General features: G+C 48.9%; 1 protein-coding gene across 2 annotated transcripts in view; it reads right to left on the bottom strand.

Annotated features, from left to right (window-relative positions):
* trc (Serine/threonine-protein kinase tricornered) overlaps window positions 1-27205 on the bottom strand; it is a 126947-nt gene that overhangs the window by 70280 nt on the left and 29462 nt on the right. The window contains exon 1 of one of the 2 annotated variants that reach the window (XM_075690876.1): window positions 501-642. The exons of the other annotated variant lie outside the window; for it this stretch is intronic. Within the exon in view, the coding sequence (XP_075546991.1) occupies window positions 501-536 (36 nt within the window). The 5' untranslated portion in view covers window positions 537-642. Of the gene's footprint in view, window positions 1-500; window positions 643-27205 lie in introns of those variants that run through there. 2 annotated transcript variants of the gene reach the window in all.

The following is a 27205-nucleotide window of genomic DNA, read 5'->3' as shown; positions in this document are numbered from 1 at the left end:
CAAAAAGAAAACGCTCCGGTGAACGAGGTGCGGGGGAGAGGAAACCGAGGAAACGAGAGTGCACGACGACGCGACTACCATGCAAGCGCGGTTTGCAGTGGCGTTCATAAACAGTGTACCGTCGCACAACCGCGAGAAGAACGAAGCACGCAACGCTCCTCTCTGCGGAGCGAGCACAGCTGGTCGCGGCAAGGTTGTTTAGGGCAGACGACTTCATGGCGCGAGCAGACGACAAAGCGAAACACGGCACCGCCGTGGCCGTCTGCGCAAAGCACTAGCACGCAGTGCCGCCGCACCACCGCGGCAAGCACAACTTTCTCAACACGCACATACATACATAAACAACACGCACGCACCAGCTGTGGACGAGTACTCACTACCGCTATCGGGGAGCGCACGGTACCCGTCGGCTGCGGACCGCAGGCGGAGACAAGCCTCTACCGGCGCTGACGGCGCGCGGTAAACAAGGCTACATGCACGTGAGACGTCTTCAGCGTTACCTGATTTCGGCCCTCAAGCATCGCGAAAACCTTCATCACCGGTCGTCGCGAAGAAGGCCCCGGAACACAAACGCGCACGGGACACACACACCTTCGCAGATCACGTTTCGGTCGGCCGTCGCCATGGCGACGCCCAGAGCTACCACAGCGCGACGCCACTGTCGCCGTGCAGCCGCTCTTTTTCGTCTGCTCTCGGCCGCGAAGGTGCGAAGTCGTCGCGGACAAGGACGCTGCTGATTATTCATCGCGCGCGCGCGGAGATTGAACCTGCCAGCTGTCCCGTCGCAGCCACTTCCAGCTTTCACGCGACATTCCGGGGAAACGAAAGAGAAGCCACATCAATCTCGCACGAGGCAGGCGTCCTTGCGTTCGACAACACCGGTGCGAAGACTCGCTTATCATCACGGCCCTTGCGTAGTAGCCTTTAGTGGCGCAAACGCAGATCAACACACCAATGAACACAGTGTGCTCGGCCTCTGTAGCTATGTAATATGTAACGCCCATAGCGCGCAGAAAAGGTCACACCGATGCAGCGCTATTCTTCTATGTACGCAATTTCGTAGAACCGCACAAACAAAAAGCAAAGTATGAAATAGCAAAGTTGTCTGAAAGGACATTTGATCTGCCTAATTATCGTCGGTGAGTAAGCAGTCACGAAAGGCTATTCAGCTTTAGCATGGGCAAACCGGCACTTTCAGAACGACTTGCTTCGCGGAACTCCCAACATCTTGCAACTTCGAAGCTTCCAACGTTTCGACCCTGGAAACATGGAACAACTTATTCATGCCATGATTTCAGCAGAAACCGTTAGCGCTTCACCCACAACTCTTGCCAACTTTACTTGAATTTGTGCGCGAAAACGAAAGAGCCAGACTGAAGTATATATAAACATGCAAGACACCAAGAGCAAACTATCAACTGTTTATTTTTAAGAAAAATTCGAACATACAGCAGATGCTTCTTTTTATGCGCAACGGTTAAAACTCATATCTATACTCCGCCTCACTAGTTTCTAGCAGCACTGCGGAATTTGCAGGGCTCCCTAGCCAACAGGAAGGTTGGATGCCCCTCAAGATGTGTTCAACCGCGCCGCGTCGTCTGCTCAGCGTCTGCTTGCCATCCTGTGAATACATGCTCAACGGTTGGTGGAGTGACGCAACAAATGCATTTCTGTGTTGTAACCGTACAATTCGTTTCCATGAATGACACAGCAGGGCTTCGCTTCATCGATACGCTTTCACAGCAGTTCATTGCAGCCACCTTAGCCAGTTTTAGCAGCAGCGAAATATATGCTCGCTGTTACTGAATGTTCGCTGATAAATGTTCACACGCGCCGCATCGTATTCTCGGCGTTTATCTGGCGTCAGCTCGCCGCCACCGACACTATGCCAGAGCGGAGTAGTGAATTAATGATGCCGTGAGCAATTCGGCCTTCGTACCATTCCCCATCGCCAATGCACCACCAGCGCTAATGCTGTGGCGCCATCTGCTCATGGAAAAAAAAAAAGCATTTACTGCTCGGCGATGCCTCTGCAGTCCTATAACAACGTCAAAACAAAGAGCTGATCTCGATAATAACGAGAAAACATACCGAATGCTCCTTCCTCAGCGTGAGATGACTAAGCGACGATTGATTTGACCCTCTATTTGTTACTATCTGGGTGGAGCCAGTAAAGGCTAAGCCCCACGAGAGCGATTTTGTGCGCGACGAGCGACGAAACGAGCCGTCGCTTGAACAGGTCACTCGGTCTTGTCGCTCGATCGCTCGGTTCTGGAAATCTAGAATTCATCGCTCGTCGCCCGGAAATGCTATGAGCGACTAGAGAATAGCGCGAAGCCGGAACTCGACATACAGGGTCCTGAATATTTGGTTGCGCGTGTTCAAAAAAAGATGTAGTATATGCCGACGACATAACCATATGGAGTGCCAAGGGTAATGTAGGACAGACAGAGACTAGTTACAGGAAGGTTTATATGTTGTAGAGAACACACTGAAAGACATGGGGTTGAAATGCTCGGCAGCCAAATCAGAACTCTTGGTGTTAAACATCGCAGAAAAGGTCGTAAACCAAGAGGTTACATTCCGGAAGATGAGCCAAGAGTGTGCTTATACACTCGTGAAGGATCCGCAATCAGGCTAGTTGAAAAAATCAAGGTTCTTGGGTATCACATAGAAGGAAACAATGCGAACTATAGAACAATACAACATATATCGAATAAAACAGATGAAGTCATTAGGTCACTAAGGAGAATTACCAATAGACACAGTGGCTTAGGAGAAGACAGCGCTTTGAGGCTAATACACGCCTTTGCTGCTGTCACTTCACTTATGTGGCTGGATTATTCAAATGGAAGCCGGCAGAACTTAACTTCATGTGATGCTCAGGAAGCTCGTTAAAGTAGCCCTAGGGATACCCAGTAACGCTGCAACCGACAAACTCATGAGTCTAGGGGTGCACAACACAATGGCAGAAATCGCGGAGGCCCAACAGCTAGCGCAACACGAAAGACTGACAACATCACGAGTTGGCAGGGACATATTACAGGCAATAGGCGCAGAACTGAATACATCAGGGAGCCCAATAGAGGCTGAAGTAGAATTAAGGACCGAAGTTAGGAACAAGGTCAGAACCAACCCTCTCCCCAGAAATATGCATCCAGAATATAATGTCAAAAGGAGAAAGTCAAGAGCTAAAGCACTCTTGCAGGAAATAGAGCAGCAGAACCAACTGGCAGCTATAGTTGATGCTGCCTGGGTGAAAGGTAAAGAAGCATATACGGCCATTGTATCAAATTATCAAGGGAAGGTGCAAGACGCTATCACTATTTTTACCAAGGACCCCTGGTGGCGGAACAAGCGGCAATTGCTCCAGCTATCAGGAGCAATACGTGGGCCTGCATTCATAGTGATTCGAAATCCGTTGTAAAGTGTTTTGATAAAGGCTACATAGCTGGAGTTGCACCTAAACTTTTTGAAAACATTGTGATTATGAGAACTGAAATCCGATAGTTTCCTGCGCATATGGGAAAAGTGGACGAGACTCGGGTAAACCTCAATAAGGTTCCTCATCACTTGGCACGAGTACTTGCTAACCGCTACAGTCACAACCGAGGTGTTCACCATCAAGCCAGGGAATCTAGAGATCATTTAATAACATCCAATGACATTTAGGACGCAGGCGATTCCCATTGCCACATTTAAAACTGAACAGGGCTCAGGCAGTCTCACTGCGCTACTTTCTGCGCACTTTCTGCTGGCGTTGAGGGGGGGCGGAGCACGCAGCGCGATGTGTGCGCGCGTGCTCAGCCTCGGAGATCAGTTGTGTATTTCTGAAAATTCCATTCACTAATGTGACCTTCTAGCAGTGTTCTCCGTTAGTTTTAAGCTGCGGTTTAGTTCAAACTGTTCGCTGTAGATTACATTGTGTGAGTACTTGCTTCGGTGGACGTGGTTTCCGCCCATGAATAAAATAGTTTTGGTTACTGATAACAGCTTACCGAACAGTGTGAATTACACTTGTCCAGGAAAGCGACAGCTTACGAACTGCGCGAGCGTCTGAAGTAGTGGTAGATGTTGGATTACGGATGTCTTTGCCCAAAACACGGTCAAACACGTGACGTCAACGTTTACAGGTCTATAAACGTTGTGCGGCATGACCACGAGAGGCCTTATTGCGGCGTTGGCCCGTTTTGTTTCCTTCTTTCTTTCTTTTTTCGAGAAAGGATGATAACGATTTTTTTTTTCGGCTTTGTTCGTCTCGTTCTCTACGGCGCACTCATCCGTATTACGGACATTTTGTCCTCCCAGACAGCCGTGGCATTCTTTTTGTGTGGTCCCTCTCGGATATTGCGGCTTTACAGGACAAATTCGATTTCGTTATGTTATCTGAGACATGGTACAACCACAGTTTTCTTGTTTGGCATCTACCGGGCTATCAGTGTTTCAACCAATTTAGGACTACCTCTCGAGGTGGCGGTGTTGGCTTGCTTGTTCGTGACAATATTAATGTCGACTACATCGAAGAATTCTCATGTGTCACGGATGACTACGAAGTTCTATCCTTTTTTCAGCGGCAGAAGCGTTTACTCGGTGTTTTATCGTCCACCTGGAGGCAATATTCCACGTTTCTTTAGTTTTCTCGAAAATTTCTTTGCATATGTCTGTACGTATAAGTATGACGTAATCTGGGGTCGTGACTTTAACATTGATCTCCTAGCTGACACGTGCTTAACTCGGGAATTTCATGTTTCAACGGCTATCATAAAATCCGGCGTTCTTTCGTGTAACCTGAGCGACCATATGCCCGTTTTTTTCTGTCTCAAACGATGCACTGAAAAAAAACGGACAGCGTCTTTTCCCCAGCCAAGTGATTACACCGAACCGTCTCGAAACGTTTCGCAGACAGATTCAGTTACTTGACTGGAGCGATGTATATGCCACACAATGTGCACAATCAGCATATGAGGAATTTCTGCGTATTTTCATCACGTGCTACCAGGAAAACTTTCCTCTGCGAACTAGACGCAAGCGATCATCGCACATTCGCAAACCGTGGATCACGGACGACCTCTTTCGCAAAATAAAGTTTAAAAACATGCTCTATAACCAGTTTGTTAAGTCTCGTAATATAACCGATCTACACATATTTAAACGCTACCGCAATAAGCTAACAAATGAGCTTCGGAAAGCCAAGGCCTCTTATGAATACGAATACTTCATGTCTTGTCAAAATGATAGTCGCAAAACTTGGAAAAAACTAAATGTTCTGTTAAACCGAGCGCCGTCGTCGCCTGCAAATATTGAGATTTTTAAAAATGGCATTATCATCCCGGATGAAGTGCTTCCTGATTACTTTAATAATTTCTTTGTTAATGCAGCTGGTGGTTCATGTGTGCACAGAAATGCCACCCGCTATGTTCAGGTCAGGTGCCCCGATAGTATATTCTTATATCCTACTACTGAGTCTGAGCTAGTCCATTTATTTTCTGAGTTACGTAATACCACGTCGTGTGACATTGACGGCATACAGATTACACCTGTAAAGCACGTCTTGAACATTATATCGCCTGTTTTAACATACATTTACAACCTCTGCCTGACATCTGGGGTATTTCCTGCCAAAATGCAGACAGCTAAAGTACTTGCACTGTTTAAAAAAGGCAATAAAACTGTGATATCTAATTACAGACCCATTTCAATACTTCCAGTATTTTCAAAAGGACTTGAAAAAATAATATTTCGGCGTATTTCAGATTTCCTTGAAAAACATAACCTGTTCACTGACTGTCAATATGCTTTTCGAAAGGGACGGTCAACCCAGCTCGCGTTACTAACACAAAAGGAACAAATATTGCGAAATTTTGAAAACAAGCTGCTCACGCTCGGGGTTCTTATTGACTTCAGTAAAGCGTTTGACTCTATTAACCATGAACTTTTGTTAAAGAAGCTAGAGTACTACGGTATTCGTGGTATTGCTTTGGATATAGTGAAATCTTATTTAAATCAGCGGAATCAACTCGTTGAAATTAATGGCATCTGCTCCCAGTTCAAGGAAGTAACAGTTGGTGTTCCCCAAGGAAGCATATTGGGCCCCCTGCTTTTCAACATATACGTTAATGACCTTGTTCTTGTCGATAGTGAACCTAAATACATCATCTATGCAGATGACACTACGCTGCTTTTTTCATCGAACAACGTTGAAAGGCTGGTTTCAACTGCAAACTCTGTTCTTGAAAAAATACACAGATGGTCACAGGATAATGGCTTAAAAATTAACACTGACAAAACAAAAGCTATTTTATTTCAACCAAAAAATAAAGGTGTGAGCTTAGAGACCGACATTATAATAGGTTCTTCAAGAATTGAGCTTGTTCAGTCTGCGAAGACGTTAGGTGTCTTTTTTGACAGCCATATGTTATGGACTAATCACATCGACTTCCTTGGAGGCAAACTTGCGCAAGTAGCTGGGGCGCTCTTCAGCTTAAGACCGCTGCCACGCAAGGTCAAACTTCTTTTGTACAACGCTCTCTTCCCGAGTCACGTACACTACTGCTGCCTCGTGTGGAGTACGACGTCTGCTACAAACATAAACCGGTTATTCTTGCTTCAAAAAAAGGCAATACGTAGTATCCGTAATGCTCCAGTAGACGCTCACACTGCACCTCTATTCAAACAGTTGAATTTACTCACACTGCATTCTCTGTTGCAGTTGAGGCTGTTACTAGCCTATCGTAAAGAAGCAAAACAAAGCCAGTCATACATCACATCGTTAGCACAACTAACTAGAAACAGAACAGAATACAGTACACGGTCACCTGAACACTGGTATGTGTCGCACCCTCGCACTAACTATGCTCTTCAAATGTTGTACCATCGCTTACCACGCCTATTAAACACGCTTAAATGTAATAACATAGATGTCACTTCCTGTCCTGTATCGCATTTATATGAGCATTTCAGTGACATTTGAAGACGATTTAATGGGTTGTTTGTGACTGTTTTCTGAAGTAGACTGTCGTCACATATTTCAATTTGATATTAGCCTCTGTCAAATCATGTCTTATTGTTTCCTACAATGATTACTTTGTTCTATTGCTGCTTCTTTTGTACAATACTGTACACTGTGGATTCGCGTAGTTTTTATGATTTGTAATGTTTTTCTTTCTTTTTTTCTTTTTTTTTTCATTGTACTTCTGTTTGCTGGCATACTGTTTAAGCCAACTTGTCATTGTTTTTTTCGCTTATGTATTTGTTTTGTCGGTTCTAAATCAGTGCCTGTGCCTTCTGCTGCTGCCCTCAGACCGGGTTTAAGACCCGTCAAGTTGCTGCGAGCAACTTTTTCCTTAAATCCTCCATAAATTGTACGTTTATGGAAATAAAGGCATATTATTATTATTATTAAAAATGGCAATTCTGAAGCACACAGCTTATATATGTATCATGCTAGTTCACTAACCGCAGAAATCGCTGTTTTGAGCAGCGTCATCGGCCTCATACAGGAGGCTAGCGTAGATATATCATAGTGATTTCACGTCTACTAGACTAGGGATGCTTGAGAACAGTGCATCACAAATGTTTGATAGCGCCTGACGCTTAGACGTTTCGGGGTTGCCTTAGGTTGACCGTACACGAGCATGCGCTCGTATGCTTTAGTTCCTACGACAAGCGATCAGATAGTGAGTAGATTTTCAATTTCCCGGCAATACACAGACGCCGGTTCTCTTCGTTGAATTGAAGCCGATACATCCAAATCAGTTAACGACACGTGCACCCACCGCGGCTGACGATGCGCGTCGCAGACCCCAAGAGATATTTCCGCATACTGTTACCGATGCACGGAAGGGCTACACGCTGGTTCCCCGACGACCTTGGGTGAACGAACATTGCGTAAATTTCACCAAGCACGAGCCGCAACCTCTCGAAATCGTTCCGCACGAGGTGGCTCGATGCGCGCGCTCCCCTCCGCCGCCGTGGCGCGCGCATCGAGCCACCCTAGTTCCGCGGCACAAGCAGCGCCGGGTCGCACAAGCGGGAGAAGAGGAAAGGCTCGCCGCTTCTCCTCGCCCGATTAAAGGGTCTGTGCCTTCTAGCCGCCATAAAAGGGTCTATAAGACCGTCTTTTCATGGGCGCCACCATATTGCTAGAGTTACTGTATATGCTACCGCAGGTAGCAGAGTTGCGCGTCGGTTTTATCACACCGCTAGCGCTTCTATTGGCAGAGCGTCATCACGTGGTAGTCAAGCAACCGTGCATTGCGGAGAAGCAGATGCTCGGGCCAATTTTTGTATTTCCCGACGCCGCCGCTGCAGCGAACTGGATTGACACAAGTTGTCGCCAGTCAAATTCAAAGCGAATCCGGCCGACCTTGGCGTTCGCTGTTCGCGTGCGGGCTAGCTGCGGAGAGCTAGCTATATAGCTATGTCAATGTAGCTATGTCAATCCTGTGAAAGAAAAACCTTCACTACACTCCCACAGAAGGTTACTTTTGGAATCCCTGCAGTGAAAAGGCACATAATGAAGTGGTACTTGCAGGTGTGGCTGATATCCAGTGTGGCTGCTAGTAGGTGGGTACGTTTCTACAGCAAGTCTAATGGGGTACCAGTGTCGAAATACTAATGGTTGGTCATTGATTCACCAGTAATGTTTTAGACTGCCTACACGTTGAGAGCTTTGGCACGAAGCAGGTATCTCTAATGCAAAACCGAGTACCCATTATCCAGTGTTCAGTGCAGTGCCGGATTATGGGCCCAGTGCCGCGCGCTGGATGCTGGGCAGGCACGTCGTACTCAGAGGCACTGAGTACTGGTGCGAAAAATAACTCTAGCGCGTTAAATACGCGGTGCCTGGACACTGTACATATTTTGTTGGAATACAAAAAGCAACAGAGAGCGATTTGGTGCAATAAAAAAAGAAAAAAAAAAGCTCCGACCAGGATTCCATCGTCGGACCTACAGATCCCAAGCCCGGTACTTTACCACTGCGCCACGCACGCCAGGAGGAGAACATGAGTGGATAATATGCCATGTCAAGGATCGAGAAGCAGTTTTAGTTTCAGAGGTGTCTCGCTTAGTCATGGTAGATGCGCTATCACCCTGCATATCACTCACGCCTGTACCACAAAGAAAATTTTGCTGTCCGTATTCAGTAGCATGCTCGGAAGTGCCACAACATCTATTTTCACTTGCGACTGGCATTTTACCTTTGAAAAAAGTCCTAAATGAACCGCCGACCCGAGACGCTGTATGGGCTGTTACTACTGATTTGGATAGCTGTTTCTTGTTCTTCACGCGAAGGATATGCAACGTTTTCTTAGTTCAGTGATGCCTTTCAGTCGACACGTCTGTCTAGTCATATATCTTCGTCAGAGAAGCGCAGGCTAGTGCCGGGAGCCTTCCGCGACAGCACATATATACCTGTGTTTATGACGCGTCACATCGGCGCTCATCGCTACTTGTGCTGGCACTGTAAACATGAAAAAAAAATGGTTTATTTAAGAACACCGATGCGAAAGCTGAAATATAGAGTGATTTATCCGTGTTAGACTTCTTGATTCCTGAGCCTAGGCGCGCCGAGAGCGTGCAGACGGACTCGGCGGATACGCTAGGCCGAAGCTTCGGTGGCGACCGATCTCGGCGCCTTTTTCTTGACGATCTTATGCAGTCAGCTGTTTCGATGCGCTTTGTTTGCGATTAGGTGGACAAGCAGTCCAAAATCGATGCAAAACCACCACCGGTCGATCGACGATACGGTAGGTATGCCGCCTGCAAAAAACGGAGTGCGGCTTCGCCGCACAGATTTGGTTGCTTCCCAGGCAAGATGGCGGACCTACGCGCAACTCCGCTACCTGTGGTAGCATATACAGTAACTCTACATATTGCTACGCAGTGGCGCCATCTATGGGCAGTCGGCATGCTGGCTTGGGCGAGCGCTCCGTTTCGCTCTCCGTTTTGAACGTCTCGTGAACCGCCGTGAACTAGTTCACAGTGGTGCAAGCGAATCGAACAGACCCTATGTCAGACTAATGTGCACGGAGTGTGTAAGTTTGATAGGTCCTGAACAGCAGGTATGATCGGCTTCTGGGGTGTAAACACACACCAACCGCCACTTGCGTATGCCCACCAGACGTGCGTAAGCGGGGGTTTTAAAGGCGCCCGTGTGCTGCGTCGTCTGCTGCGCTGCCGCTTCGCGCCTGTACGCCTGCACCAAGTCGGCACCGACTGTGGAGTGGGTGCAACATAATCATGAACCGGCCCTCCACCTTTCCTGCACCTTTTGAAACGAACGGCGCGGTTCAGCGGGCGCCATTGCTCGACCGCTGAAACGAATGGCAGGGTGCAGCACCTCGTGAACTGCTTCAGGTGGTGCAGGCGAATCGAATGTACCCATAACATAATGCCTGCACCGCGTCTGCACCTTTGCATTAGTTTCGAGTGTCTCGCTGGGCCTGCACCTCAGAAATCGAGCTGCACAATTCCTGAACTTCTCGTGAACCGGCGTGAACTAGTTCAAGTGGTGCAGGCGAATCGAACAGACCCTTTAATTCACCTTATGCGGCGCGACGAAGTGGCAGAAAGTATGACAGCCCTTGTAACCGGGAGGCAAACTTGAGCTGAACTGAATTTGTGGCTGTACCCTTCGTAACAGGCGAGTAAAATACTCAGGCCGAATGAGAAACAAAAGAAGTATTGAAAAAGCGAAAATCATCTGAAAGAAAAAAATAAAAAGCGGCAAGAAAAAAGACATCAAGTTGGTGGTGCCGTCTAGTGACGCAGAGTTTACGTAGAAGGGCGGCAGACGTTTTATTGCAGTAACTATATTCTAGTTATCTGTTGGTGTAAAGTGTGCGCAGCGGTGCAATTTACAACAAACAAACCCTTTTTTATGTATTGATTAAATAAGAACACCTATGTAACAAAAGGTTTCCCGTGTTGCAGAACGAAGAGTCACAAGCTGTCGCTACCGACCTTGTGACTGGCGTCTATGTTTGCCGTTTTCCGTAAGAAATAATGCGTGTATGGACAAGCTAATGTTTTCTAGTATTCGCCTAAATGAATATTTCGCGCTCACCACACGTTTATTGGATCCCGCAAAGCCTCAATGTCAGTCACTACCATCACTATGACATTATCGTATGCATTGAGCGGCACACGCAGCTAAAACGTCTTCAGTCATCGCTGTAGGTTAGTGCGTAACCGTAATACCGTACCGTATACCGCACCTAGCGTACGGTAATGAGTAACTGCTAGAACTCTATGGCAATCGCGCGGGGACACCGTCCATGGTACTCACGCAGCAAGCCGACAAAAACAATGCCAAGGCACGCGCTACTGATGTACTGCGGGCCAGGCGACACGAGCCTAAAACGAGCCACTTTTGTTCCCCCAGCTTCATCTCGACACCACCGGTCAGAGGTCGGAGGACGTATGGCGCACTTCGTTCGTGCAAAGAGGCAGCTCGGAATGGAGCCAGCTTCCGTCCTGCATCGATCCCTGACTCTTCACATCGTCGCTATGCGAAGACCTACGTTTCCCTTGGTTTTCCGCCTACTCTATCCCGCCTGTAACGCCGAATGTATTGAGAGCAGACAAATAAGATCAAATACTTTCTGCCTCTTTTAGTTTGGTCACCTCAGCCGGGCTGGACGATAGTGTCGACTGCTGTGGTCTCGCCGACGACTATGGGCGATTAGGCAACACTGTTTCAATTTCAATTAGATTTATTTAACAAAAGGTATCCTTGCTGTACTTCTGCATGTACTAAGAACTGAATAAATAAATAAAGTAAAAAAGAAGCAAGACGAAGCCTAGCAGACCGACACAAATTAGGACAACTTGCACACCTAAAATAACTTGAAACTGGGCTAGCTGACAATTCATCTTAGCAAATTACAAGAAAGGAAGCCCCTTCTTTTCACTGCGTGAAATGTGGGGAGGATATTGGGGGGGGGTAGAAAGGGGGTAAAACATCCCCTTTCTCGGGGCGTTTGCGCGCGAGAATGCGCTTGTACATGTGAGTGAGTTCTTTTGCGCACTGAAGCAACGTATAAGAAAGCAACATGTGTCAAGCAACTTGGTCACATAAAAGAGTCATACACGATGTTATTTAAAGTATGTGCTCTCACTAGCAGAAAAGAAGAAATACGCAGTGTATTCGTATCACTGATCCGACTCGTCCGGCTACCTGAGCTTTCGCATCTAATGCCAGAAGGCGCTGCCTATGCACTGCGTTCGCAACAACGGTTACGTCACCGCGACCCTGGTCGTCGCGGACTCGGAAGCAAAAGCCTTCGTGCTCGCCGTGCAATGCCAAGGGCACGATGCGCCACTTCCGCCGGGCGGCGCGTGACGCCAGATTCGCGGCGAGGGCGACCGACGCGAGGACGCGTGGCAGAGCTCTTTGCGCTGTGCTCGAGCGTGGTGTCCACGACGTGTCTAACCCCCGTATTCAGAAACGCATCTTAATTTGAAGCCCATGCTTGGCTTGATTTAAACGACGCCTGTCGTCAACGCACCAAAAGAAACGCAACGAGCGTCTTTGGCGCGTTCGCACCAGGCGTCGTTGATATAAGTCAAGCATGAGTTTCAACTTAAGTTGCATTTCTGATTACGGAGGTAAGGCTCCGCGATCACTTTCGGCGCAGGCAGCCTACAAAAGCACAGCCTTCGAGATCTGTTTTTCTCACCCTGAGGCAACAGTCGCTTGGGCGCGGATTTGAACGGGACGTAGACTGCCGAAGAATGTGTTGAACACACGAGAATATAGGTTTTCGAAAGTCACTCGTTGTCACACTGAGAGGGGGCGAACAGCGAGGAATAAATGCCCTTACTGCTTTCGCTGTGTCGAAAAGGCAGGCGCCGTAATCCCACTGCGCCTCGCAGCGGTACCGTATCGCGGGGGCACGGACGCGGCTTCACGTTCCGCCGCCTCGCCGCATCCGCAGTGGTGGTGGCCGTGCTGCCTCTGCGGGAGACAGCCATTCGGACAAGGTGCTTCGCTACCGCACGTGTTCGTGACTGCACATCAACACGGGAGTGGCACTATCTGCTGTGGATGTGGCGAACGGTAAACTCTGAGATCGAATCGAACAGTGCAAGAACCGACTCGAATCGAATACTTTTCGATTACTGAACAACTTTTTACAGCGAAAGCTGTATATGACTAACCTTCCGTAGTTTTTTCGGCATCCGGCAACAGAAACGGTTTAGCGATTTCTAACAAGCCTACACACAATAAGTTTCATTGTTTTCTTCGTGTGTGACCACGCACGGGTGCAGTGCTGCGGCGCAGATGTCGAAATGCGGTACAGATTAGAACGCTCACCGTGAAATATAGCGTGACGTCAAGGTTATCGCAGTATATAAGCTGGAGGGATACCGGCGCTAATATCGATGGGCCGGACACGCATAGTTCGTGCACCCGAAGAACAACATGCGTACTAGGAGCGCCGGGCGGAACAGCAACGAGAATGTAAACGGCGTCGGCGCGAAACGACCACCGACGAAGAACGTTCCCGCGATGCTGAAAGAAAACGACAATCACGAGCCCGGGCAACCATTCCCCTCTGTGAAGATGGAATGGCAACGTAAAGCGCTTTGTTTTTCGTTTGAGAGCTTTGACTGCCGGCAGCTTTCGTTGACATTCCATCTTCGCAGAGTGGAATGGTTGTAATTTCTTTCACCATTAATGTAAATGTGCAAATTAGCAAAATTAGAAAGTTTGTCAGTATATACTTTATACATACATTGTACATATTATGAAGCACGTGTAATGAAATGCACTAATTCATAATAGCGAAAAAATAAGCGTGTTCGCGCACGGAACATTTGGCAAGCCATACGTGGTCATGAATTATCGGAGTGAAATTTTACGAGACAAGAGGCACTTATTTGCGAGCCCGTCAGCAGACTAAATCGGAAATGCACGTAGACAGCATGGAATGCAGTGGCAGAGCGGAACAAATATTCCATAGTGGAAGGGAAGAGTGCAATCACTGCATTCTGCCGATGATAAGACATGGGGCAGAAACTTTGAAGTTAACAAAGAAGCTCGAGCACAAGGACCGCGCTAAAAGCGATGGAACTAAAAATGCTAGGCGTAACTTTAAGAGACAGGACTAGAGCGGCTGGATCATAGAGCAAACAGCGATAGCCGACATTGTAGTTGAAATTATAATGCATGATTGAAGGTCGCTGGGAGAGGCATTCGTCTTGCAGTGGACATAAAAATAGGCTGATGATGAGTGGTCGAGGGAGAAAATGCCACATTGGATCGAATAACGTTGCAACAAAGTCTAGTAAACATTAGTCCTAAGCGCACACAAAGGCACAGCTTTGAGTGTGAATTGTCGCAATTTACCAAAAAACGCCTATTGCCTGAACGAGGCAGCGTGCTCTATAACGTGTCATTTGCTTCCGCTATGGCTTGGACAACATTTAAACTACACTGTGTGGTTTAACGCGTCGCCAAACCGCCCAGTGGGTTATCGGGAACGAAGTGCCGGGCCCCGAAGTAATCCCGACCACCTGGGTTTTTTTCAGGCGCACCGACACTGCATTTCGTCCCCACCGCGGGATAAAAGAAACTGTCAGTGCTACCCGAAGACGAAGCACGCTCGAAAAGCAAGGTTCAGCTTGGCGCTCGACGTCCCCGCGGCGGTGTTCTGCACGCAAAGGCTACAGATGCAGAGACAGCAGTGCAGTAGAAACAGCGCCCTGCAGGCGTGTCACAATTACGCTGCATGGCGCGACGAGGAAAGCCGGCAGCGGCGTCACAGCTCGATGGTGCACGAAACGAGAGCGCCGAAACCATCTACAACTACTGTGAGCGAAGAGCCGGAAGCTTCAAGAAATATAGTCGCTTCAATAACGGAACGGCGCGCTCGGCGGTCTGTGTTTATTGCAGAGATAACATTTAGTTATGGTATTTGTTGCTCCATATTGCGCAGTTCCGTAGAGAAGGGAGCCGCTAACCGGCACATCTCTACAGTGCGAGTGCCATCACAGTTGGCGCGATTAGGCAACGAACGCGCCCCGCAAAGCACTCGGCACGGGCGCCTTTGCTCCAACCTCCCGACGACGAGAACGGACGAACGCCGGTCCACGGCGAGCGGCTGCAGCGCAAGAATTCATTGCATCTGGCAGAGTATGCGGCCAGGCCCCGCACACTCTCAAGTTCAACAAATGGCCACAGAGGGCGAAAAATCAATCGAGGCGTGTTTCAGCGTAAGCGCGCAAGTGGAGCTACTGTAATTTGGTCGAATACTTTAATTTGTGCTTTTTCTGCTAGGGGCGCTAAATATACAGAATTTTTTACTTTACACAAACCATTGACATAAACAATCGAGGTGTCTAAGGATGTTTTGTTACCTCAGGCAAATAGGCAGTTGATTTTTTTTTAATTTGATTGTTGAAGCTGCTTTTTACTCATAGCGTCAAGGTTTTTGTACTTGATTAACCGCCGACAGCCTATTGGTATCGATGTGTTTCCTGCCCGTTGGCGTTCGAATACTACGGCGGTAAATAATTTTCGAAAGCATGCTGGTTTCATCTGCGAGTCATTACATAGACTTGCTGTAAAGAGGTCTACTCTTGGCAAAACATAGTGCCTCATTTTGTTTAGGCGTTGATTATCATAATGAATGCGGCGGAGGTTGAGGGAGTACGCTTGAAGGTACGTTTTTATGCCGTTGATCTCCATAACACCGTAAGTACGCAAACCGATGTCACAGAACACCCGATGCATCATTGTGTGTTCTCCGTCATCGCTTGTTTGCTGTACGCCTACTAATTCTTCATTTCTTCTTCAAGTGTTGTACCCTCCTTCTGTCCTTGTTCTCTTGTGCTTCACTTACAGTATGTCGTTCCGTCAGCTGTAATGCGCATTTGCAAAACCAATACGTTTGATAAGACGCAGTGGTTATCATAATTTTACTACACATGTATTAAGCTGGCACATATGGTTCAGATACAGATGCCTGTTTGCGGACTTGCACGACGTTGATGCGGAGATTAGGATAATTATGACACCCGTAAGGAAGAGGCAGCTGACGGCCGTAAGCTGTTGCGTTCTTTCCGCCAAACTACCCGGCCTGGTAGTGCTGTAAAGATGCTGTACAAAAGTGACACGCAATGACAGGGAAATTATTATACTTAGCAGCCGACCGTACGTACGTTTTGTAGCTTAGGTCTTCTTTCTTGTGCGCTTGTGCTACCCTTATTAATGAGCCATTTCTTGACTATGTTCTTGACTATGTAACCGCGTTTGTGTGGATGCGTAGACGTGTGCTCTTTGTTGTACATGTAAAATGCAAATAAAATATTTTCAGGCTTACTCAATCTTTGGTGTCGTGTGCGTTTATTCCAGTCGAGGCCATCGTGCCACCTGGAAACCGCATTCTATCAGTAGCCCTACACGAAATGCAACAGCGGTAGCGCGGCGGCACAACTCGGGGTAACGGCGGCGTAATAAACGAAAAACCGTTCGGGATGCCCTTAAAAGTCAGTTCAGAGTGTGCCTTAACTCGATATGGCTCTGCGCTACATGTATTCTGCTGCGCCTCGATCGTGCTCCCGCCAGTTTGGTTGCTGTGTGGCAAACGTAGCGCCTACATATATATGTAGGCGCTACGTTTGCCACACAGCAACTAAATTGGCGGGAGCACGATCGAGGCGCAGCAGCCAGAAACCCAGTAAAGCCACAGAACACCTGGTAAAGCGTGTGCAAAACCCCGTTTCCGTTTCCTGTTGTACAGCGCCACCTGTGGTCCCATACTTTAGTTCACGACGCCACCGCTACGCTTATTTCCGTAGCACTGTGGAAGGTACAGTTTCCCTTCTCTAAGTTTGTATAGGTGTTCTGTGATGCGGCGCCGTCCGCTTTGTGTCGGCGCACAGCCAAACACACAGCGCCTCTACGAAGGCCTCTCTCTCCACGGGCGGGCTGCGCATGCGCCGTCGATACCAGGACCGCACGACGGCGGCACCGACGGAGCGAGCGCGGCCTCAGTGTGCGATTCCCATCGCAATTATTTGTCGCATTTCTTGCAGGAGTATGATGTGTTATCAGTTGCATCTGTTTCGTGCACGGGTGACGATGTGGCGTAGTTCAAAATATATTCGATAAATATTCCCAATTACGAATAGTGACTTCGATTCGAGGACCGAACGTAACAGGACAATATTCGACTGGCTATTCGGAAGTCTCGAGTATTCGCACACCCAAATCATCCATAGACCACGACAGCCCAGTGGATACCTGTCCCGGGAATTAAGCGCACCTTAGGAACTGAAGACGACTGCACAAGCCCTGTATGCCTGTACCAGGCATTTCGCGTCGGCCGGACATAATTGCTGCCGACCCCACATCTATAATTAGGCGCCGTTCGTTGAAGCGGCGAAGAAAGCAGGCCGCCCACTCAATTACGAGCCCCACGCGCACAATGTCCGCAGAAAATTCACGACGGGCGCGAGGCTGTAAGTGAATCGTTTTTTGTATACTTACGGTGGTAAAACCAACGCGAAAATTGTCCTAGGGCACAAGAGGTTGAAAGGCACAAACGCTGACAATCAACGGATTTATTGAAGAGATGCAAGGGGCATATAAAACACGTGGGACAATTGCTCAAGCGCCAGTGAAAGCCAACCATCATAAATGCATGCATATCGTGTCGTGCGCCTGCAAAAGACACCGTTATTACAACGCTTTGGCAAAACTCTGTCGAGAAAAGGAAATTCGTCACTAAGGATGACAGAAGCTTGGCTGACACATGCGTTACCCGAATGGTAAAACATGTTTCACCCAAAGAAATGGCGGTAACCTTCAATAAATCAGGCGATAGCCGATTGTTTCGTTCAATCTCTTCTGGTGTCCGTGTCCTAATTTTCGCGCTGTACTTAATGCCATGAGTTAATTTCCTTTCCCTTTCTCCTCTCGCAGCTTCAACGGTAGTCAAGGAGGGAAGGCGTTCAAGGTCCGAAGTCGGCGCCCCTCGATGATTCGAGTGCACGGTGGCAGCGCGAAGAGCCGTTGTCCGTCTCCTTCCTTGTGTCGTGTGTGTTTTCGCGCCTAGTAGCCAAGATGAATTGTCACCAACTCGCCCAACAAGACGTCACTCAGTGCACCCTCCACACTTCCACGAAGACCGGTCTTTATAGGTGTGTACACTAAGCAGTCGGAATATTTGTGTGAAATTCACGACTGTACCACACAGCGTAAACACGCACACGTGAAAAAAACCACTGCTTGCTACTTTCATAAGGCGGCTGCAGCGGCGGCGACGATAGGGATGGACCGGGCCGGTCGGGCAAACACTGTGGCGAGAGCCACCGCGCGGCAGGAAAGAGAAAGGCGACACTCCGCGCGCCGGAGCTTTGAAACTGAAAGAGATCTAAAAACGCCGACTCGAGGTACTATCAGCGTCAAATGAAACTTGAACAGCGGAGCGCGTGGCCCAAGCATAAGAGAAGGTGTAGTGAGCACCGTCCAGTCATCACCATTGACAGGCGCGCACATCCGGTTTGGCCGCACTGCGCGATCCCCCTCTAGTGAGATCATTTCGCTTCTGTTCTGGTTATTACATTTGAAAGGGAGAAAATAAAAATGAAGCTAAAATATTGCAGTTTACGGCGAGTCTAGTCGCACAGATCGCCGAAACCATAAGTGCTGTCGGCGAGAACAGAGGTACGCGTGGTGCAGTTTACACCGTCATCGCCGGTCATCGCAAGGTAGATTCGCCCGCGCGGCGCGCTAGTATTCAAAACGCGCGCGCACAGAACCGAAACCGGAAGTGTGCTTCAGGTTTTAACACCCACGGCTTGGTGCGCTGCAGTCAATTCGGCCGCTGGGCTCCATGGGAGTGTCCGCCCTTGTTGTATTCCTTTCTCTGTGGTCAGAGTGCGCAAGGTCGTCCGTGACGCGCGCAGCTGTCAAGACGTCTTAAGCCCTCATAATTTAGGTACGCGGTTGTGAGCGCTGGCCTACTTTCCCGCTACGAATTCATACCAATTCGCTCAGCTGTCCGTAAGTTTCGCTTGCTATACACACTGCTTAGGCAAAACTTAAGTGGGCGAGTGCGCATACTGCTTCGTTTTGCAAAGAGGCGTGACTAAACGGCACTTTCCAACACGTCACGTGCCACGCTAGCTGTGCTACGTAAGGGAGATCGAGTGCGCGCACTATACTATCGCTTTGCACGGTTGACAAAGATTGCTCGCGGTTCACGTGGCACATGTACGGTGCGCCGCTCGCGCAACTTCGCGGCAAGGTTCTGAGGACCACGGTTACGTGAGGCTGCATGCTGCTAGATCGCGCATTACCGGCGTCCCGTATAATCGCGCGCTTAAGAGGAAGCTTTAGCTCGGGCTCAACTTTGACGCCGCCTATTCAAAAACACGTACAACGCAAAAACGTTTTTCTGAGATAACCCCTGGACCGATTTTAATGAAATTTGTTGCATTTGAGAGAGAAAGTTAAATTGTAGTGACCGTTGAAAGCGGAATTTCAATTTAAGGCTTGAATTTTGTTAAAAAGATTTTCAAAAATCCGAAAGTTTGAAAAAGAAATAGAAGCACGAAGTGTACAAATTCATAGCTCTGCATCAAGAGCAGATATCGTGGTTCTGTAAAGGGCATCCACTAGATCACTTCAAGCGAGCAGATTCGATGCGTCATTTTATATCTTACGTGAATTTGTTACGTTGTTTACGAGGGTTCTGCAAAAGCTGTATTTCCATATTACTAAATTTTTTTTTAGATTCATTTGTAACAATTAAATTTTGTCCGCTTTAGATGTACTACCAGATGCAACTCAGAGAATTGTATCATCTTCTTTTGTTACTGAGTTACAGGGTTGTGAACATTATAGTTTCGTTATTTGAAAATATTGAATTTTTGCCATTTTTTCATAAAAAGTTGAGGACCTAAATCGATAATTCGAAGCCAACAGTCACAAGTTTTTCTTTTAAATGCAACAAACCTCATCAAATTTGGTGCAGTGGGTGCTTAGAAAAACGAATCCGCCTTTTGCATGTATTCGGACAGGAGCACCCGAGCTAAAAGCTTGCTCTTCATTGCGCCATCCGCACCACGCCAGGGCGGTCGCTCGACTCGAGTCCACGCGGCGGGGGAGAGGCGCGGTGGCGCTGTCGCAAGGGCGACACGCTGTAGCACGCACGGCCGAGTACCGTACGCACACAGAGCGCGCCGGACGCTGCTGTGTACTACATACAGGCCACTGCCTACTGCGACTTCGTCATCCAGCACCTCTCCTGTTCTCTGTGCGCGACGAGGAGAACGCTTTTTCGACCAACGTCCGTTCAAACGTCCGTCCTCCGCCGATGAACATGTATGGGGTGTCCCCATGCACCGAGATTTAAACACATGCAAATGCCGCAGCTGACCAGAACCAAGGTAATGTTGTTTGGCGTCACTTGTAGGTACTCAGATTATTCTCATTTCTTTTTTGCATTCCGCCTAATTACATAGTCTTTTAATCAACTTCTCAAGTATTATAAATAGATGATAAGTGTCAATGAGAAAGTTGAAGACCAACACAAGAAACTCCCGACAGAAGTTTCTGTTGTGCAATACGTGCTACATAAAAGCGTTTTTTCCGAGCCTTAAAAGAATCCCGCGAATACATGCGAAAATGCGGCGCGACTGGTCGCTCGAGGCACTTCGCTCAGACGCGCCACACGCAGCCGCCGCTGGAGTGCAGCCCGCGCTGCGCTGCGTTTCCGCGACGTAGTCGACGCGAGCGGCTGCACGAAGGTCGATTAGCTCGCCGCTGTTGCCGCGGTCATCGAGTGAGATGTGTTCATGGTTGCTTGTGCGCGCGTGACACCGTGCTTGTTAATCTGGTTAGTATGCCTGTATACGTTTCCAAGTTAATACGGCCGATAAAGCTATACTGTCCTTACTTTCGTTAATTTACTATCGCATTCGATGCTTTGCCTTTGTTAGGCAGATGCCGTTTCAGCGGCCGCATAGCGACACGTTACTGCGGATTTGTAGTTTCACATGCTTCCCCACCACGGGCTCTGCATCGACCGGCGTGATATCTTTTCAAGTGCCGGTTGCCGCGCACGTCCATCTGCTAGGAACGAACGGTGCAAAGCGCGCAATACCCTCCGGCGCCGTGCCCGTATTCCTCTCTCGCAACTCACGCACGCGCACAAGCGTCGGGCAAAGCCTCTCGCGTGTCTACACACACTGACAAAACATCAACCGGAGAACAAGAAAGCGGCATGCACGCACCGACTGAGGTGTAGGAAATGGTATCACTAGTATACTCTCAACACGCATGCATATGTATACACGCTTTTGCGGTCACTGCGTTGTGTATGCCAGTGAACGGTCGTGGACATATGAAAAACCGAAGAAACTGTTAAATCAGAACATCAAAGTCACAAAGTTTTGTTTCAGCAGGATCACACATTAATGCGGTCGACGGAAACTTGGGTGCACGGTAGACCGTCATTTGCGATGAAAAATTAACGGGACACTAAAGTTCAGCACATCGACACCGTCGTTTGAATGTCCCGTTCGTGCGAAGCCGTCGCGCCACGAGCAGCGCGGCGCCGTCGGCGATGACGCCCGCCGCAACGAGCAGCGCCCGGCGTTGTCCGATCGCCACGGGACGCCGAAGCGCAGCGCCTTTCGGACCCGGCAGCCATTAATCTGCTGCCACGAACAGGAGCTCGCAGCACGTTCGCACTACGTGCTGAACAAGTGCACGGAGACCCAGGATCAGAGCACACAAGACGATACGGTGACACATTCTAAAGGTTAAGATCGAATCAACCGCGGAAATGGTCAATGCTGTTCGAAGGCCGCACGGACCATGGCGTGTGTCAGCTCTGTTACTGAATTGAGCTTTATCGTAGCAATAAATGTGTTTATACTGTAATACTTCTTTATCTTACATTTTCATTGGAAAGCAATGATCCGCTTACCTTAGTACTTACTGCTGGCAACTTTCTTTGGCTCTGCGTGCGCGCGAGAGAGATCCAGATGTCTTTTACTAAGGCTAAGTGACCTTAGCGCGCACAATACAGGACTAAGCAAGAGGTCTCATCAACCGGGCGACGGCGGAGTCGAGTTCTTCCCGGGAGCGCCTCCATACCCGCACCCTTCCCTCCCCCATCTCCTCTCCCGCATCCGCCCGGGAGCATACGACCTCCTCGTGCCCTCACCCCCATGCTACGCTTACCCACATTCTCCTCGAATGCCCGGCGGGCCCTCCCCCGCGGGGCCCGGAGCTACTGACTACCTGGGAGGAGTGGGAGAACCTGCGCTCGACGGACCCCGCCAGGCATCGCCACTGACCGGGCCGCCCACGTCGTGGAACTCCATGAACTCAAGCGTGTAGTGCAGTGGGATCGTGCGGGGACCCTGGGACCTACGTGCCCGAACCCCTCGTTCAAAAAAAGTTGTTTCTCTCTCTCTCTCTAAGCGAAACCATCGCTGGAACCCGTCAAATGCGCAGCGACGCGACCAACATTCTTTTCGCTGGATGTTTTACAACTTTAGACGCGCAACCACACGCAACAAAGACTTACGGAGTCGCCATCTGTCGCAAGCGCCTCCTTTGCGGAGTATGAGGGATCACGCGGCGCGCTCCTCACAGGTTTGGCTTACGGCGCTTAATAAAAACACCACGCGGCAGCCCTCCTGCACATTTCTGTAAGTACTCGCAAAACGAGGGAACTTTATTACTGTCGAAATAATAATCTTGGGCGAACTTAAAGCACAGAATCATTTACAGACGCCATCTCCTTACCGAATACGCACAGTGAAAGCCTCTGCGCGCGATCGCCGCGGCGGAGTCTCCCGAACTGGCTTGCGTGAAAGGTCGGCAATCGCTGAGCGCAAACTATGCGAAATATGTTCTTATAGTAGGTAATCTGCATAACCAAATGGCATATAACAGAACGAAGCCTCAATGCATGCAGCCATCGCACGGGTTCGCGGCGACCGACTGCGCGTCTGCATGCATGCCCGCGCACAATGTTTCGCTTTCACCGAGAGCATTTTCGCACCGTGCTGTGAGTTCTAGGCCGCAGCTTGTGAGCATTTGACAGTCCAGAAGCAACCATTGCTGCGTGGACGCTATCAGAACTGTTCGAAAACAACTTCGTTTTAACAAGCGACTTCGACGCCTACGGCGACTGTGATGTGGCGTCGCGGCGATTCATGTTTCTTTTTCTTCTAAATTCTTGGATGTTTCAATATTATTTCTCAAGTTGCATTGCACTGTAGGCACTCAGCTGGCGATATCGCGCTGTTTTTTTCGTAATCCAGTTCGTTAATTCATACCACAAACATGACCATATGCCATGCCTTTCTTTAATGCGCTTCTTACCACCCCCTTTTCATTCCAGTGAACTTGTCCGAACCGTCCTGACATTAGCCGGGCAGCAAGCGGGGCCGAATGTCTCAGTGCGCGTTTTCTGCTACTCCATCGCTTCAAACAATGCAGCCGGTGTTACCCACCACCCAGGCATGCATCCGTTGAGTAATCCGAGGAAGCTCGTCGAACGCGGGGAGGAGAGCACTCGCGCGACCCCACGGGCGCATCGAACGCACGCAGCAGCCGCGAGAAAGTGGGTCACGCCGCGATTCGACACCCGAGCGCTTCGCAGAGCGACGCAAGGCAGCTCGCGATTACGCGGCACTCGGGGGCTGCCACTGCATGGTCGAAATATTCCTTCGGAACGATTGTGTAAACCGAGCACTATAGCATGTAGGGACACTTGGAACGACAGAAAGCTGAGCTAGTTGGTAAGGATTCATGGTGCAAAGAAGGCGCGCACACAGGGACACGAGAGAAGTGGACAACACGAACGCCGACTATCAATCGAAGGACGCACTGAGGCGAAAAAAGAAGCCTGTTCGACGGTTTGTTCCGCAAGTTTTGTGTCTTGTTTCTTTTCTTCGCCTCAGTGCGTCCTTCAGTTGATAGTCGGCGTTCGTGTTGTCCACTTCTCTTGTGTCCCTGTGTGCGCGCCTTACCCCTTTTTGCATTATATATGGATACGTTCGTTTGCGTGCTACCTTTGCGTTTCTTTCAGCACCGCCATGTTACTGCGTGTTTTTATAACGCCACTAAACGTATATTTTTACTATATAGTACAGCATGAAGATTTACTGTCTTACCCGGTTGCAAACACCTGCAACATATATGAACACGGCTAAGCTCAGCTCTGCCGACTTTTCCTTCGCAGGAAAAGACACGCGTAGCTGTGCGAGCCACCCTCGTCGACCACATTCATGCTTGTGTGCGTCCGCGTCTGTGTGCAACCCCGCATCTCGCAGCAAGAGGATGAACTGCGCGCACGACTCTTCCATCGAACGTCGTGCAGCAGGAAGCAAAACGAGACCCGGAGAACACAGCGACGGAGCGTCACCGATGGTGGCGACGCTGCACGTGCAGGACGGCGAGAAACTGCGACACGACCTTTCGCCCCCCGGCAAAAGAATGGCGACCCCCCAAAATAACCTTTAACTCGGTGCGCGGGTAAATTCTTCCGTTACGTGTCACCGGTGTACTACCGCGACACCAGAGATATACAGGGTGTCCCACCTATCATTAACCAGAGTTTAAAAATATGCGAATGCCACGTAGCTCTACAAAACCAAGGCAATGTTGATTGCTGTCTCTCGGAGATATTCAAATTCCTTTTTTCATTCCGACTAATTAGACAGTGTCTTAATTAATCAACTTTTCAAATATTACAAGTAGATGAAAAGTGCAATGAGAAAATTGTAGAGCTACATGAAAAAATTGGAGGACGCTTAAGCTTCGCCTTCAAGAGTGGAACGCGACAGCGTTCCCGTCGACCCGCCAAGGGGTGTAAGACAATGGGCTACGGCGCAGCGACTACGCGCCCCGCATCGGACGCGGTGAGCGTCGAGCAACGCAGCGTTCGGCGCGACAACGAAATGTGCGCCTGAGCAAGCGACGCACGCCTGAGCCTTAGAAACAGCTCGTTTCTAAGGCAACACCGCGTTCACTAGAGGCGCTTTTGTACCGCTTTGAAGCATCGAACTCGTGGCTCAGTGGTAACGTCTCCGTCTCACACTCCGGAGGCCCTGGTTCGATTCCCACCCAGCCCATCTTGGAAGTTGCTTTTTATTTATGAAGTGCCTGCCGTGATTTATCGCTCACGGCCAACGCCGCGGACGCCGACACCGACGACACCGGCTTTTCTGCGACAAGAGCTCCTTAACGCTATCGCGTTAAAAACTACTGATACAGCTTTCTGTTGCTCAGTACGTGTTTTTCCGAGCGTGAAAGTAGCCGGTAAAGGCAAAATTACCGCGCGACTGGCCGCTCGAGTCACATTGCGTGTATCGCGGGCTTCTTTCACACTCGGAAAAACACTTGTGTGAAGCAAGTATTCAGCAACAGAAAGCTGTATTGGGGAGTTTTTTTCATGTCACTCTACAATTTTCTCATTGACACTTGTAATCTAATTATGTGACTGATACGTTAAATATTAGTTATCTAATTAGGCGGAATAAGTATATATATATATATATATATATATATATATATATATATATATATATATATATATATATATATATATATATATAGACACGTGTACTGATCTTTATCGGGCGACCACGTTTCGCCGCCTAACAAATGTTATCGCACAGCGCGGGACGCGCCTGCATGCATCCGAAGTTTCTGGAAAGTTATCGATGCTTCTATCCGGCTGTCTGTTGTCGCCGAACCTTGTGCTATCAGATTTCATCGCGTGACGCGAATGGCGTAGAACTTTGTGGAAGGCACGCGGGTCCCAACGATTAGTCTGGAACATTCGACGATTGCTGTATAAAAGCCGACGCGCTTGACCTGCTGATCAGATTTTCGACGATCGCCGACCGTGTTCGCCGCTATCGTTGTGCTATAAGTGTAGCCTGTTTTTGTGGGTTACTTTTGTCTTTCACAGTATTGCTACTGTGTTGTTCAACGTCACCACCACGTGACAATATATATATATATATATATATATATATATATATATATATATATATATATATATATATATATATATATATATATACATATATATATATATATATATATATATATATATATATTGAAATGGTGTTTATCGCAGTTCGTTCGAGGGATCGCAGGCAGCACTTGATCACGAGTCCTAGCGCTTCGCATCAGCAGCCCGAGCTCGGGTCTCGCGCCAGAGCGGTGGCAGTCCGCGCAGTGCCACAAGCATATTACCCACAACTTCCCCCGCGGCGAAGAGGAGCCATCGTGGCGACCTAAGGTGATGACCCGATAAGGGGTCGTGGTACGGCTTCAGGCGGCTGACGTGAACCGTCTCGGGGCCACGGCGGCGTTTGCCCGAAGATGGCGTCACGGGTTCGACCACGTAATTCACCGGCGATGTACACGCGACGATCCGGTATGGACCCTGATATTTCGGAGCAAGCAATTGGCTAAGGCCTGGAGATTGGAAGGGCAGCCGAAGCCAGACGTGAGAGCCCACGGCGAAGGACTGTGTGGGCTGATCATTGTCATGGCGATCTTTGTGGATTCCTTGGGTATCCAACGTGAACGAGCGAGCCAGTTGGTGGCCCTCTTCAGCATGGCGAGCAACTTCGGAAAGAGGGGTGAATTCAGAGGCATCCGGATGAATGGTAGCATGGTGTCGAGGGTAGTGGATGGTTCACGTCCATAATTAAAGAAGGAAAAATGGTGAGAAGCCTGTGGTAGCCTGAACAGCGGTAGTGTATGCGTACGTCACAAAAGGGAGGACATCGTCCCAATTGGAATGATCAGACGCAACATACATGGTGAGCATGTCCCCAAGAGTGCGGTTGAATCGTTCCGTTAGACCGTTAGTCTGTGAGTGATACGCCGTAGTGGTGCGGTGAATAGTGCGGCACGCGGCGAGTAGCTCATTAATAACTTCGGACAAGAAGACCCGGCCTCGGTCGCTGAGCAGTTCTCGCGGTGCGCCGTGCCGTAAGATGAAATGCCGTAAGATGAATGCGGCGACGTCGCGAGCAGCCGAAGCAAGTGCAGCAGTTTCAGCATATCTTGTGAGGTGGTCTACTGCGACAATTATCCAACGATTTCCGTTAGCAGCGCATGGAAAAGGTCCATAAAAGTCAATGCCAACCCGATCAAAAGGACGTGCAGGACATTGTAAAGGTTGCAGAGGGCCTGTCGTATGAG

The sequence above is a fragment of the Dermacentor variabilis genome, chromosome 4 (assembly GCF_050947875.1).
Source record: "Dermacentor variabilis isolate Ectoservices chromosome 4, ASM5094787v1, whole genome shotgun sequence".
Taxonomy (NCBI): Eukaryota; Metazoa; Arthropoda; class Arachnida; order Ixodida; family Ixodidae; genus Dermacentor; species Dermacentor variabilis.
This window is presented reverse-complemented; position numbering and strand designations above follow the sequence as displayed.